At 41.1% G+C, this 15,289-nt stretch overlaps 1 protein-coding gene across 1 annotated transcript in view; it reads left to right on the forward strand.

Moving 5' to 3' along the window:
- OGFRL1 (opioid growth factor receptor like 1) overlaps positions 1-15,289 on the forward strand; it is a 33,070-nt gene that overhangs the window by 12,164 nt on the left and 5,617 nt on the right. Inside the window, exons 4-6 of the mRNA XM_030199011.1 lie at positions 1,866-1,944; positions 2,032-2,098; positions 13,872-14,017. Coding sequence (XP_030054871.1) covers positions 1,866-1,944; positions 2,032-2,098; positions 13,872-14,017 — 292 coding nt within the window. The remainder of the gene's footprint in view (positions 1-1,865; positions 1,945-2,031; positions 2,099-13,871; positions 14,018-15,289) is intronic.

Raw genomic sequence — 15,289 nt, forward strand, 5'->3', positions numbered from 1 at the left:
TTGGAGGTGGCATGGGCAGAAGCGACCAGGGATGGCTCCTGCCCATGCCGGTTCCAATCATAAAATTGTGGCTGCGGCAGCCTTGGCTGCTATTTTTACATCGGATCTGGCCGGGGCAGAAGCAACTCAGGATGCTCCTACTTCGAAAACATCACTAGAGCACCAGGGCTTTTAGAAGATAGGCCTATAGGTGGGGGAAGGCAGAGCTCAGAACTGGTGATGAGCAGCCTGGATGGGGGGGGGGGGGGGGGGGGGATAGCAGGGCTATGGCTTCAGTTTCCGCCAAAACCTGAACCAAGATTTCGTGTCAGTTTCGATGCTAAATCCAAGACTAAAATTCAGTTGGCCTCTAGCCTGTGGGTTTTTCCTGCCCGCTAAGATCATTTTTACCACTGCCGGAAAATGGCTGATTTTTCTATTTTCCGAATTAATGGCCATGAACTAATGGCATTTGTACACAGCCATTACCAAAGATTATCATGTGAGCCTTTACTGCCACCTATTTTGTAGACTGTAAGGGCTTACGTTCTAATCCTGCATTAATCAGCATGTGGTAATATGGCTGCGCTAACTGATTTGCGCTGTCATACCTACTCCCCATCCTCAGACATCTGGTCTCTTGATCATATCTTAACGAACAATAAACTGAAATCATTCTCAACTCTACAAAAACAATACAATCTAAATACCAACCAATACTTTCATTGGATCCAACTTAAAGATGTCTACTCATTCATACATATCAAGGATGACATCTGACACCCCTTCAATTTTTGAATTCCTTACGTCAATAAAAAAAAGACATGTGGCTTCTCAAATATACAAATTTCTAATTTCCCATAACTTCAATGGAAAATCAAGCCTTCATTCAATATTGGAAAATGACATACAACATCGACTAACAGAACATCAATGGATACTCTTCTGGACCAAAATAAGCAAACTATCTTCAATCCATTTTTTTATGCATCATAGATCTTTATGGACTCCACAAAAAATGCATGTTGCTGGATTACTTAACAATAATCAATTTTGATCCTGCAAATCCGAAAAAAGGCACCCTCATACATATGTTGATAGAATGCAAATATACTTTCCAATTTTGGAATAAAGTGTGGCAAATAATTTTGGAAATATTACCCTTGCCTGAAAATTTATCCATAAGCAAAATCATCTTTGGAAAACCCAACAGACAGATACTTATCTAGACTTTATGATACTCTAATTGTAATAACTGTTAAAATGGTAACATCCAATTGGAAAGATAACACTAACCTCAATGTTCACTTTTGCTGGCACTCTGTATTACAGATTCATAAATTTGAAGCATCCCTCGATATTAAACTCAAGACAGTTCAACAAACTATTAAAATCTGGCAACCAATTGAACACTACTTAGCAAATGGAGAACCTAATAATCTCACATGATGTTTATTCTTGAATTATTTGTTATATTCAGACATGACATTGTATAACTTAAACCCATTTTATAGATCTGTTTAAGCCGTTTATTCGCTCCGTGTATTTACACACTATATGCATAAATGCTAATCATATAACCTTTTCTCCTCTCCTCATTACTCCCTCTTTTCCTTTCCTTTCCATCCCTTCCCTCTTTAGTTCCATTCTCTCTCCCCCTATATATTCCACATACTCCATTCCAGTGCTATAAATCAAAGAAACTTATTGTTTAAGTACTTAATTACAATGATACTATTGCTTATATTATACAGAAACTGTTCAAATAGGAAGATAATTTGATAAGTATATTTTCCTCATGTTTTTCTAAAATGTTTTCTTGTACTGCAAAGTCTCTTTGAAAATAAATATGGTTTCTAAATTGTTGAAATTGCTGTTTTATGCAGGTGTTTACATTGAAGAAATCCTAAGTAAATGGAAGGGCGACTATGACAAATTGGAACATAACCATACCTACATACAATGGTAGGTTAAATCAGGATTGTTCTAAAACTGTAATGCTTTTGCGTGGAAATTATCTGAGCTAACTCTTAAACTTTGCTCTTTTCACAGGCTCTTTCCACTTAGAGAGCAAGGCTTGAACTTCTACGCTAAAGAGTTAACAGCTTATGAGATTGAGGTAATATGGTTTTTAAAAATCATTTGTGTTGTCATGACTTACATAAGCACCTGATAAAATTCTCTTTTGGTAAGGGTTTTCTCCTGTTGTGGGCCAGTAACAGTACACTGTCACAGTGAATGTCAGTTCTGGAAAATCCAAATATGCAAAAATGGCCTCTTCTCATAGTAATGTTTACTCCTGCCGAGAGCTGTTGTTAGAATCGGACACTGTGTTAATGAAAGTGTTGTCCTCCTTTTATGTGGGAAACCATAAATGTCACAGCTCAGAGAGGAGTGGTAGCGTTATTTTTTTTCTAAGATCTCCATTGCTTCTGAGGAATTATTTGATTCTCTTCTACTATAATAAAACGCAGCCTCAACGTTCTGAGGACACTGACGTCACTGAAGTCACTCACACACCGGTTCGTGGTTTCATGGTGGTGAAGTCACCACCACATCTTCATGCCCTGCCCTCGCGTCACACGTGATGATGTCGAGGGCGGAACACGAAAACAAATTTACGCACGGAGAGCAGTATGTTTCCCTACTCCTCCCCTTCCAACAAATCCCAGCCGCCGCTGACATGCACATGAACCCCGCTCCTTTCGCCACATAGCCCCGCCCACGGTAGCACACGCTTAACCTCACCAACCTCCCTCCCTCCCTGTCACCTCCCCTCCCCTTACGCGTGTCTCCCTGGTGGTCTAGAGGTACCTGTTCCGTCGGCCCAGGAAAGAAAGAGCCCCCTCTTCCCTCCCGTAGTGGTGGCTTCCTTGCTGCATGGTGTGGGAGTCCGGCTCTCGGCATTTCAAAATGGCCGCTGAGAGTTCAAGCTGCCTCGCGAGGCAAGGAAGCCACCGCTACGGGAGGAAAGAGGGGGCTCTTTCTTTCCTGGGCCGACGGAACAGGTACCGGAAGGGGAGGGGAAGGGAGTCCCGTGCCCGCTAGCACCCGTTTCATCGGCGCCAGAAACGGGCCATTTTTACTAGTCTAATAATAAATCCTTAGATTACAATATGTTTTATTGTCCTCTTGGCTTGTTGGAAGTTGATTGTTTATTTTCATAGTTGATTACTGTACTGCCAGTAAGTAGATCTTGATAGTTTAAGTAAATTTTAGGTGGTTTTTGAGGTTAAGCAGGCTTTAGTATTTGTTCAGTCTGTTATTAACACATAAGGCAGCATATACTAGATTTCACTTGCAAAATTTGTCTTGCAATCCTGTTCTCTATTCAAATAACAATACAAGGTATGGCATAGTATGCTACATACAATAAGAAAGCAGATCAAAAAGTAAAAAGATAAACAAAAGGGTAACAGGAGAAGTGGTTTATTACAACAGTTACCCGACATGGCCACATTTCGCCCTCAGACTGCATCAGGGGTAAAAAGAACTAATAGGGGTAAGGAACAAAGCAAACCCCTAATAGTAGTCATGTAACCACTCAACACACTTCACACCGTGACTCAGTTCACTCGGCTTTGCTAACTGACCACTTCTACTGTTACCCTTTTGTTTATCTTTGTACTTTTTGATCTGCTTTCTTATTGTTTAGTTTTATTGGCAGATCTTTTCCTTTTATTGTTTATAGTATGCTACATTACAATGCAAATGCAATATGGCATAGGGTGTAAGCAAAGACGAAACATAAAGGGGGCCCTTTTATTAAACTGTGGTAGGCACTAGTGTGTGGCTACTGCATGCCAAAAAGCACTACTGCTTGAGGCATCCCACGGTAGTGCGCCGATCAACACTTTCCAATCCCGCACTAATAGTTTTTATATTGACACAGGAGTTGTATCTATAGGCAAAGTAGGTGTACCCTTCACTGATTGGGTAGCGTGGGTACATTGCCGTGCGCTGCCCAATTAGCATGGGAGCCCTTACTACCTATAGTAAACAGGTGACAGTAAGCTCCTGCATTAATGGCTACATGCTAATTGGCCATTAATGCAGGAGCCATTATAGTGGCCATTATAGTGATCATTCTTTTTCCTATGTACCTGAGTATCCTTCTAGCTTTTCACCATCGCCTCTTTCTACCTGTTTGGCCACCTTAAGATCATGGGAGTACACAAGGAGTGGAAAATAAACCAGCATAACCAGAAACAAATGAGATTTCAATTGATGGTAGAGAGTTTATTGGTGAAGACTCAACGAGTAAACATCAAATGGTCAATTAACATTGATACAAGAAGATGGAGAAATATGGTCTTGTAACAGCATCAGTTCTGTTTTTTTTCCATTTGGAACCGTGACTGTTCACCTCACTTAGAACCTACTCTCTACCATCATTTGAAGTCTCCTCGTTTGTTTCTGGTTATCCTGGTCTATTTCCCACTCCTTGTGTACTCCTGTTATTTCATCGTGGGATCTCAGCGTTCTTCCACTTAGGCCAACCTTCACTGCACCTTAAGATCATCACTTGATCATACCTAAGTTCGTGCACAAAACTTATTCACCCCCTAAACCGTACCGTTCCCTCGGGTTTTTGCAGCCCTAATGCATAACCCTGCATTTTTTTTTTGCACTTGCTAGTGTATGTGTGGTTTTTACTTTCATGCTTAATTAATGGAGTTCATTTTCTATCTATTTCTATTATAATTTGTAAAGCGCTGTGATACGCTCCTTAAACAATGGCAGTATATTAAACCTCATAAACGATAATAAACTTGCCTTGAATGTTGGTGAAACTGAATTGGTGATTCTTAGTCTTCTATTCCCTTTAGTATTCTAATTTTCAAATCAGTGTGTCCCAATAACTCTAGTTTGGGCCTTCTTTTTAATTCTGCTTTCCTTGAAGCCTCATGTTGGTGGTGCTGTTTGTTCTGCCTATTTTTAGACTTGGTTTATTGAGACTGCTCAAATCGGTGCTGGGTTTTGTTGTTTTTTTAATTTTTAGAACAGCTCCTTAAGTTTAATTTTGAATAAGACAAATTACTATAATTATTTTGGATCTCCTGCAGTCTACTATTAGAGCTTTGTAAGTAGTTAAAATCACCTTGACGACTGTTGGAGCTTCTCACTCACATTACCCCCGGCATCTTATAAATTTACATTGGCTACTGTTTTATTTTAGGATCAGAATTTAAGTTTTATTACTAACTTAACAAAGCATTACAGAATGATGTTCTGTATTTAAACAATTTAAACTCTATATTAAAAATTTACAAACCTAGTCGAACCTTGCAGTTGGAGGGTACAGAATTTCTCTTATGTCCTTGCAAAAAATTTCATTCATTTCAGGCACTGTTGTTTGTAAAAAAACAAACAAACTCCCTATCGAGCACAGATTGATGAAACATATGATTAACTTAGAACATCTGTTGGCTATTTATTTATTTATTCAGACCAATAGCAGTGTATAGTCTTAAGTAGCAATAACAGTCCTTTCTATCCTAGGCTTGGTCAGGCACATTTTTTTGATGACAGGCCTATGTTATGTTTATAATTGTTTTATAGATGATGTAAATGTTAGGATGTTTTTATGTTTAACTCAGGGGCGGCCCAAGGCAATCTGCTGCCTGAGGTGAAGGATGAGATGTCACCTTCCACCCCCCCCCCCCCCCCCACCAAGTCCAACATCTCTCCATTCACACACTCTCCCCTCCTTGCCGCCCCCCCCCCCCCCCCCAGTCACAATCTGGCATCCCTCCCCTTCCCCAAATCTACCTTCTTTTCTTTTTCAAAAGTTGGCAGTGGCAGCGCTTGCCTCTTTTTCTCTACTATGACCCGCCTCTGAGGAAACAGGAAGTTGCGTCGGAGAGGCAGACTGCAGTAGAGAGAAGAGGCCGGCACGGCATTGGGGGCAGGGCAGCCTGTGGGAATCGCTGCCACCGCTGACTTTTGGGAAATAAGAAAAGGTAGATTCAGGGAAGGGAGTTGAGGAAAGAAGGGCAGAGGGAGGTGCCAGACTGCAGCCGGTGTGGGGTAGTGCTGCTCTACGAAGAGTGCCGCCTGAGGCCTGCCTCAGTTGGCCTAATGGTAAGGCTGCCTCTGATTTTACTTGTTATAATTGGATTGTTTTGTACATTTTTGATTTATTTTATTGATTTTTTTTTATATATACGTATGGTTTTCTCTGCTTAGATGTTTTGATGAGTGGATTATAAATCTTTTTAAATTTAAAAAGTGAAGAAAGCCAGGAAAGGTGAGAGCTTTTGAACTCTGTTTTAAATGGGGGCCCAGAGCAGAGAAAACTGAAAGAGAGGATATTCCACAAACAAGAGAGGAAAGCATGCAGAGCATGTCTCATAGAATTCTTTCCTATGTGTGGCTGTTGTCTCTGTTCTGGAGGGGAGAGTTGAAGGGGTAGTTTAAATGGAGCAGTACCAAATATTTTGTTGGTTTGGAAACACTTTGTTTCATGTTATTAAACTATTGATGTCACTCAGATTTCAAGGGATGGATTTTACATGTTAATCACAGGGTGCCACTTTCTCACAGCAGCTATTGTGCTTTTCCACAATAGCTGATTGCACATGTAGCATTCAGGAGCACAGATCAGTCACTAGATGTCACCGTACATAGCTGTATGATTCAATGACAACAAAAAATGGCAACACTTGAGGGGGAGAGAAGAATGTAAAATATGCAAGATATGCCTCATGTAATTATTTCCAGTCACTGCATGTGTGTTTTTGTATGTCTGTTTTGTATGTGTGTTTGTGAGCGGGAGACTAGAGAAGGGGGGAGAGGGAATTTGTAAGGATTTCCCTAATTGCAGTGTTTCCGTCAAGGAGGTCTAATGACAGGAGACTGCATGACGTCAAAAAGCTGAAGTCCGGTCCCCCAGCAGCCGCCATCTTGGTATGTTCAAAACAAAACTATCAGCTGCTGCATCCACTTTGTCATTGTACATTGTTTTATCTTGGTTATATTTAGAAACATGCCAGCTTGTGCAGCGTAAGGATGTACACAGAGAACTACATATGGGAAGCTATCAAATAAATAACGTGAGCACATTATCGCCTGCTTTCTATATATGGTAACGAAATTTGCGTTTGCAAATCAGTGTGCATTGCCAATTTGCATGCACAAATTGATCGGTGTCAGTAATTGACTGCTAACAACCAATTATTCACCCTCAATAGAAAAAGCTAACTGCTCATATTATACAACTTAACTTAAACCGCAATTTTCTATTATAGACCTCAGCATGGGACCCAAGTGATCAGTCAGTTCAAATGTCGCTTAGAACTATTCCCAATATCGTCACTGGTCCATACTATTTTGATATTGAACAATATTCTACATTTGTCTATTGACTTTATAGGTATTTTATAATTCAATGAAACTATACTTAACAATAGTGTCGTCTGCAGAGGGTTTTTCACCTGCTTGTTAAACAAGACTTCAGTTCGTTCATCTTGGGAGAACAACCAATTATTGGCATAAATTTGTCCTTAATTGGGATTTACACATGCATCATATTCTTTAAGGATGCATGCAAAACTCCTGTAGTGCATAAATTCAAGGGGGCGTTCCCAGAATTTACATGCATTGTTACAGAATAAACCTTAGCTGCTATTCTACGAAGGGCTCGGCGATCAAATTTTTTGGCACAGATTTCTTGGCTCCATTTATAGAATCTAGTCCTATGTGTGTAAAAAAAAAAAGAATGGCACAGTAGAACGCCGATTATCCAGATGTCCAATTATCAGATTGCTTTTGTTCCTTATCTTTTCCATTTTTTATCATAATCTCTGTATCATAGTTATCACATTATGCCTGATAGTAAAAAAAATGTTATAACATCACAAATAGCTTGATATTTTTTCCCATTTATAATTGAAAACAAAAAATAATGCTAAACATGTAACTCTCAAAATATGTCTATCTGGATTTATGATTATCCAGACCACCCCCTGCAGAGGATAGTCTGGGTAATCGGAGTCCTACTGTACTTTGCACAGAATTTCAGTGTTTCATTACAACAGAGAGGACAAAATCGGTGAAGAAATGACTCAAATTTTATGGGTAAATAACAGCATTTATTTTGTTGGATAGAAGCCAAAAAATTGCACAAAGAATTAAGCAGGTGAGTGTTTTCATAAACAATTTACTGTCTCTTGCTGAAGGACAAAATTTAGATTCAGGAGGCAGTGTCAATGGTGGCAAATTCTTAGGGATGCTGTTTCTGTTTTGTTTTTTGTTAATGATATGCACGCTGCTTTGGTCAGGCCTGTAAGGAAGATGCAGGTTTTGGGTTTTTATTTTTTTGCCTAGGGGAGAATTTGTATCTGTATCCCTTCTGGTTGCAGAATTCTGTGGAAATGAGATGGCAGGAAACAAAACTTGCATTCATAATGACTTATTGTAAAATGAGTGATAGCACCTACAAGAATGAAGTAGATAAGTCGGATGTGGGGTTTTTTTTGTGGATGAGGGGGGGGGGGGGGGGGACAAAGCCATAACCATAGCACAAAGCTAATAAAATTTCCCTAACAAATTTCAATTTTTTGTCAGGGTACCTGGCACAACGTTAACAGTATCTCTCTAACCCCAGAATGCCAAGAAGAATAATTAAAACGTAGCTTACAGCCTTTGGAGACTGGGAAGGTGTTGACTCCAGTCAGAATCCTTGGGGATGGCAGCAACACCAGGATGAGGCAGGAATGATTTTCTGTTTTGAGCTATCTGAACTTGGGTTATTAACAGTATGTAGCACGCGGAAAGCCTAGAGCTAATGCTGTTGTGGCATATGATGGGCATAAGGGAGTGCAAAGCGTGCTTGGGGCAGTCTCAGAACATTGCTTTTGAGTAATTGCAGAAAACGTTTTGTGTGGCAAAAATAAAGGAAAAAGCCTGTGGGTGGCAAAAAACTAAAAAGCTGTGGCAGAAGGCTTTGGGTTTCACAAAACTTTCTTTGTGGTTACTTTTCATTGGTTTGGAAAGAATAAAAGAATTATACAGAGGGTTGAGAATGGCTGGCTGACTGGGGGCAAAATAACTGTTATTCAAAGCTATTAAGCTGGTCAGATATGGCTTCTAACCAGTTAAATAGCATATCAGTGCCTAACCGTGTATATTTAGTGGGAGATAATGGTTATCTCCCGCTAAATATCTGCAGTTAGTGGCTAGCCGCTAATCAGCCTATATCGTGTGACATATAGCCAGTTAGATGTGGATATTCAGCACTTAACCAGCTATGGTCAGTGGTTAAAATAGGCCTGCTGTTTATGCAGCCTATCTTTAACTGCTAAAAAATGAACCGGTTATTGCTGAATATCAGTGTAACCGGTTAACGTAAAAACTCCTGGCTATTTAATGCTGGTCGCCAGAAACAGCCTGGCATTGACTATTTGGGTTTAACTCCTGCGGCAGACAGTAAAAGTGCTGCCCACCACCAGCTGAATATTGGGCCCATTGAGTTTGAAAAGGGCAAAATTGGACCAAGGGCTCCAGAATGATGAGATCCCCCACCCAGTATGGCTTTTCAATGGAAAATTGAATTACAGATTCTGTAGCTTAGAAATTTACAGTGAAATGTAGTTGTTGGGGAATACCACCTTTTAAACTGCCTTGTTCTGTTCATTTATCTTCCAAGTAGAATACCCAAGTGGAACTAGTCACCTATTAAAAAGTTGCAAAAGCAATCACTAAAGTTACCTTCTGGTCTATTTTCAACTATAATTTTGTTTTCTTACTTTACTTTTTTTTATATATATCTTTTTAAATGATTTTTTACGTCCTCAATGCATCAATATAAATACTAAAAGGAGGGGGGGAAAAGCCTCAGCAGTCACAAGCTTTTGCTGTGGAAACAAAATCCAGTCGCTGTGACAGAGTTACCACAGCAGCCTGTTGACTCAGACCAGTCATGGAGGTTTTTGCCAGTGATTGGTCTTAGTCACTACTGTGGCTTTGTAAAAGGAGCCTTTTGGAAACACTGACATTTTAAAGTAAAATTTGCATTATCCCATAACTTAAAAACTTTGCCATTAAAGTAGACTTCTTCAGTCTGGTCAACATCTCAACACACATCGCAGTATCCTGCAAAATAATTAACCACAATGGTACATATCTTCAACTTTGCTTTATAATAAAAACCTTAATAAACTGTGTTTAATAAAACAAATGAATACTTTTGAAGTAGCAGTTTAAATATGTAGCCTAAGAAATCTAATATAAAAAATACCAACTAACACTGCACACTGGACTATCAAGCTGTTAAACCTATATTTTGCATCCACAGAAAAGGCAAGTACTGTAAATATTACACCAGGCACTAAAACACTACCTACTGAAAAAAATAAAACAGGACTGCAACAAGATATCTACACAGACCCTACATGATAGCAGAATACCACACCTTGGTCACACACACAAAACACAGCCATTCAAGAAATAAACAAGGGACCACAAATCAGTAATAAAGATATGAAGGCAAAAACATGAACTAGAAACCTCAAGGTCACATTCTGCACACATCACTTACAGAGAAATAGAAAGTTAAATGCAAAATATCAAAGATTCACATTTCCAAAAGCTAACATTTTCCAATTAATAAATTAAAAATGAAATACTTTTTTTTTTTTTTTTTTTACCTTTGTTGTCTGAACATTTTATTTTTCTATTGGCTTTGGTCCCAGTATCTCTTGTCTGCTTTTCTGTATTTTTTTTTTCTTGTCTTTGCAGGATCTCCTGTTCATTTGAAATTTCCTCTCTAGTCTCTATCCATCTTATTTGCATTTCCCTTCTGTGTCGCTGTCCATGTCCTTTTCTCCATATTCAACATCTCCCCTCTGCATTCTTACCTTGACCTCTCCCCCATGGTCCTAATCCTCCCCCTGTGATCAGCATTGCTTCTGTATCACTATCCCTCACTCTCCCCAATCAGCATTGCCACTGTATGTCCCTATGCTCCCATCATATCTAGCATCTCCCCTCCATCTTCATTTATCCCCCACCATGTCCATTAATCTTCCTTCTATCCCCTTTGTTCAGAATCTTCATGCTATCTCTCACCTTCCATGTGTCCACCTCTCTCCTATCTAGCATCTGAACTCTTCCCATATCCCTCTACAGGTATCCCATGCAACAGCAGGTCTACTAGTGTCCAACATCTTCCATCCGTATCCCTATGCCCTCATCATGCCCAACATCTTCCCCTTGAATCAGCATTTGCCCTTTGTATACCTTTTGACTGCCCCCCCCCCTTCCCCATGCCCAACAATTCCCTTTGGTCTCTTTTATGTTCCCCCATGTCTTCCAGGCTGAACAACTCTCCCTCTCTTTTCTCTTCTCTCCATCCCCATCCAACATATGTTGGGCCACAGTGAGGGAAGGGGGTCATGACTTCATCTCTCCTTCCCCCCTTCCTTGTGCAGTATGGTTCTCTCCCTTCCCTCCATCCCTAGGTCGAGTATCTTCCCCTTTCTCGGTCTGGCAGCTAATTCTCGTGTCTTCCTGCAAACATGTCTCCCCTCAAGGAGTAATGTTCCATGCAACGCTACCGGCACCGGTCCCGAAGCTTTCCTTCTGCCCCTGCAGCATCAGGAAGTTTTGACAGCAAGAGGGAAGGGGAGCTGAACTCGGCAGAGAGAAGGATTCTGGACCAGAAGCGCTGTATGAAACACTACCGGGGACCCTGGAGGGGGACGCATTTGCAGGAAGGTGAGGGAGGGTGTCGAGAGTTGGAGGGATGTCGGTGACGTGAGAGATGCTTAGCAGAGGCTTTTAGGTTTTGGCGCTCTGAGTCTGTACCTCTTGGTCTTCGCTGCTATACGTCCCGCCTCCACTGATGCAGCTTCCATCCTGTTCCGCATAGGCGGGACGTGTGGCTGAGAAGGCTGAGGCTGTGAGACAGACTGTTTTAATCGCTGCAGTGGCAGTGCTGCTACCGACAGCGATCAAGGGAGTAGTAGAGATCGATGCCAGAATGCCGAGGGGGAGGGGGAACCTCTGTGGTGTTCTTTGCTGTGTTTACGGCTGGGGAGGCCTCCCCAAGCCTCTTATACCAGGCTGCAGGGGGCCTGAGCCAAGATTGGGGGGCCTGGGCCCCCGAGGCCCCCAGTAGCTACGCCCCTGGGATGAGCACGGAGCAGAGCAGAAAACGGTCACTCTGCTCCATAATATACAGCCCCTATTCTCATTTCTGCCCCGGCTGCCCCCTGTTCCAGTTCCATGGTTCCACTTCCTTTTTATCTACAACTTAAGGGCCCTGTTTATTATTAAGGTGCACTAGCGTTTTTTGCACATGCTAACCATGTAGACACCCATAGGAATATTATGGGCATCTACACAGCGTGAGCTAAAAATGCTAGCACGCCTCTAGCGCAGCTTAGTAAACAAGGTCCTAAGCCCTGTGTACAAGTGAAGCTAAAAATCTGCATTTGAGCAAATGTGTACAAAGCTGAGCTCATTAAGAGGAATGATATCAAAGATTTATAGGTTGTTTAGACACACCTCTTGGAGGGAAAATAAGGCATGTAGTTGAATGGCATCCAAATGTGAGGCTACATAACTCCATTCCTTTTATCTTGCTGCACCATATGCCTGGAATAGACTTCCTGAGCCGGTACGTCAAGCTCCATCTCTGGCCATTTTCAAATCTAGGCTAAAAGCCCACCTTTTTGATGCTGCTTTTAACTGCTAAGCATTACCCTTATCATCCCCACCTTAGTAATTCCCCTATTTATTGCATTTGTATCCCACATTTTCCCACCTCTTTGCAGGCTCAATGTGGCTTATCTGTCCTGTTTGTCTGTCCTAAGTAGATTCTAAGCTCTGTCGAGCAGGGACTCTCTCTTCACGTTCAAGTGTACAGCGCTGCGTATGGCTAGTAGCGCCATAGAAATGATAAGTAGTAGTAGTCTTTGGGATTCCAGAATCTTGCTACTCTTTGGGATTCCGGAGTCTTGCTATTAGATTGTAAGCTCTGTCGAGCAGGGACTGTCTCTTCATGTTCAAGTAGACAGTGCTGCGTACGTCTTGCAGTGCTATAGAAATGATAAACTGATAACTGACCGCCAGAACTCAGTGCTTGTTTGCTTTTCTACTGTGCAAAAGTGGCATTGGTGTGATGTCATTGTTTGTTAGCTGTGAAAATGATATTTACTGAATAAGACAGGTGATTTTTCCATTGACCAGTAAGCTCTATTAGAGATAATTTGGGCAGAAGGGGGGGGCCATTCCTTCACATTTAGTGAGAATGCCCGTGTGAAGCAGTACTAGGTACAAGTGGGTTGATGTCTGTCTGAGGATAAATATCCCTTTGGAGGTCAGGATATTTCTCCTCTTTTGTCTTCCAGCGGACCTTGGCTGGGGGGGAGGGAGAGGCGGTCAATGAAGCAGTTCTTTCTCCATTTCATTACCGCAATTCAATTGGAAATAGCTGTATCTTAGAAGCAGTAGCTTCTCCCTTCTGTTGAACAACTTTTAAAGAGGGTTTGATATGTTTTCTCTCTAAGCTATTTCAGTCTGAATAACTGTAGGCTGCTTATTAACTTGGTGCATAACCACTGACTTGTAAAAGCAAGCATTGAGTAATGAGCTGGCGCTATGATGCAGGGGGAGGGGGTGTTCTGAAATCAAAAAAGCAAAGCTTTCATTTGATGGCAGTGTGAAATTTGTACTTGATGACTTTATCTGAAGTTATAAAATTTTGAATTAAAAAGAGAAGCTTTTTAGAATGAACTCCAATTTGTGGCAGGCAATTATTGAATATTTTCAAGTACTATTCACTAGAATCCATATGTAACAATAGCATGACCAAAATTTGAGAGATTCTGTCCCAGTATATATTTGTTTTGTTTTTTGTGCCTCCTAAATTTTTGCTTTCTTGTTAGGAATTCAAAAAAACTAAAGAAGCAATTAAAAGGTTCCTTTTGGCCTACAAAATGATGCTAGAATTTTTTGGCATAAAGCTGACGAGTAAAACGGGGAATGTAACAAGAGCTGCCAACTGGCAAGAAAGGTTTCAGCATTTGAATGAGTAAGTATGGATGTGGACTCGTGTCCTTTTTATTTATTTTTTCCCCCTGTGTTTTGATAGCACAGGACTATCCCTGAGGACTGTGTTGAGTGGTGCAGCTTCACAAAGCACAAGTAGGGGGTGGGTCGCAAAAATTGCTCCATCCATTTCCTCCCCTGTTGTGGTCAGGGTATGGGTCTCTAGGGAGTGTGTTGCACAGGGCATGATTTCGGCTTAGGAGGTTCCTGTGATAAGAATGTGTGTTTTCTAAGCATTTGAAGGCGAATGCATGCCAGGTAAAGAATTTATTTAGACCTTTCTCTGTCCTAGAGCAGAAGTGGCAAGGTGTAAAAGATTTGTTTTGTCTCCAAGATCCACCATTCAAATTGCACTTTTTTCTTTTTACCTTTTCTGTGCTCATAAGTACATAAGTACATAAGTAGTGCCATACTGGGAAAGACCAAAGGTCCATCTAGCCCAGCATCCTGTCACCGACAGTAGCCAATCCAGGTCAAGGGCACCTGGCACGCTCCCCAAACGTAAAAACATTCCAGACAAGTTATACCTAAAAATGCGGAATTTTTCCAAGTCCATTTAATAGCGGTCTATGGACTTGTCCTTTAGGAATCTATCTAACCCCTTTTTAAACTCCGTCAAGCTAACCGCCCGTACCACGTTCTCCGGCAATGAATTCCAGAGTCTAATTACACGTTGGGTGAAGAAAAATTTTCTCCGATTCGTTTTAAATTTACCACACTGTAGCTTCAACTCATGCCCTCTAGTCCTAGTATTTTTGGATAGCGTGAACAGTCGCTTCACATCCACCCGATCCATTCCACTCATTATTTTATACACTTCTATCATATCTCCCCTCAGCCGTCTCTTCTCCAAGCTGAAAAGCCCTAGCCTTCTCAGCCTCTCTTCATAGGAAAGTCGTCCCATCCCCACTATCATTTTCGTCGCCCTTCGCTGTACCTTTTCCAATTCTACTATATCTTTTTTGAGATACGGAGACCAGTACTGAACACAATACTTCCAGTTTATGGTCTTCCTCAGTCCTGAATAACTACACTTTGGGGCATTTATATGGGTGGCAATTGTCTTACTGTCAAAATGGTGCCCAGGAAAAGGGACGCAGATTCATTCAGGACATTACAAGTTATTGGAAGGGGGGGGGTGGCCTTCATATATAAACTATTATTTCAAAATATTATTACACAAAATATGGTAAACTGTTGCAGCACTGGGTTTAACATAGATGGATTTAGAAAAGTGACCAAAACTTAAGAAGAA

This window comes from Microcaecilia unicolor, chromosome 3 (assembly GCF_901765095.1).
Source record: "Microcaecilia unicolor chromosome 3, aMicUni1.1, whole genome shotgun sequence".
NCBI classification, from domain to species: Eukaryota; Metazoa; Chordata; class Amphibia; order Gymnophiona; family Siphonopidae; genus Microcaecilia; species Microcaecilia unicolor.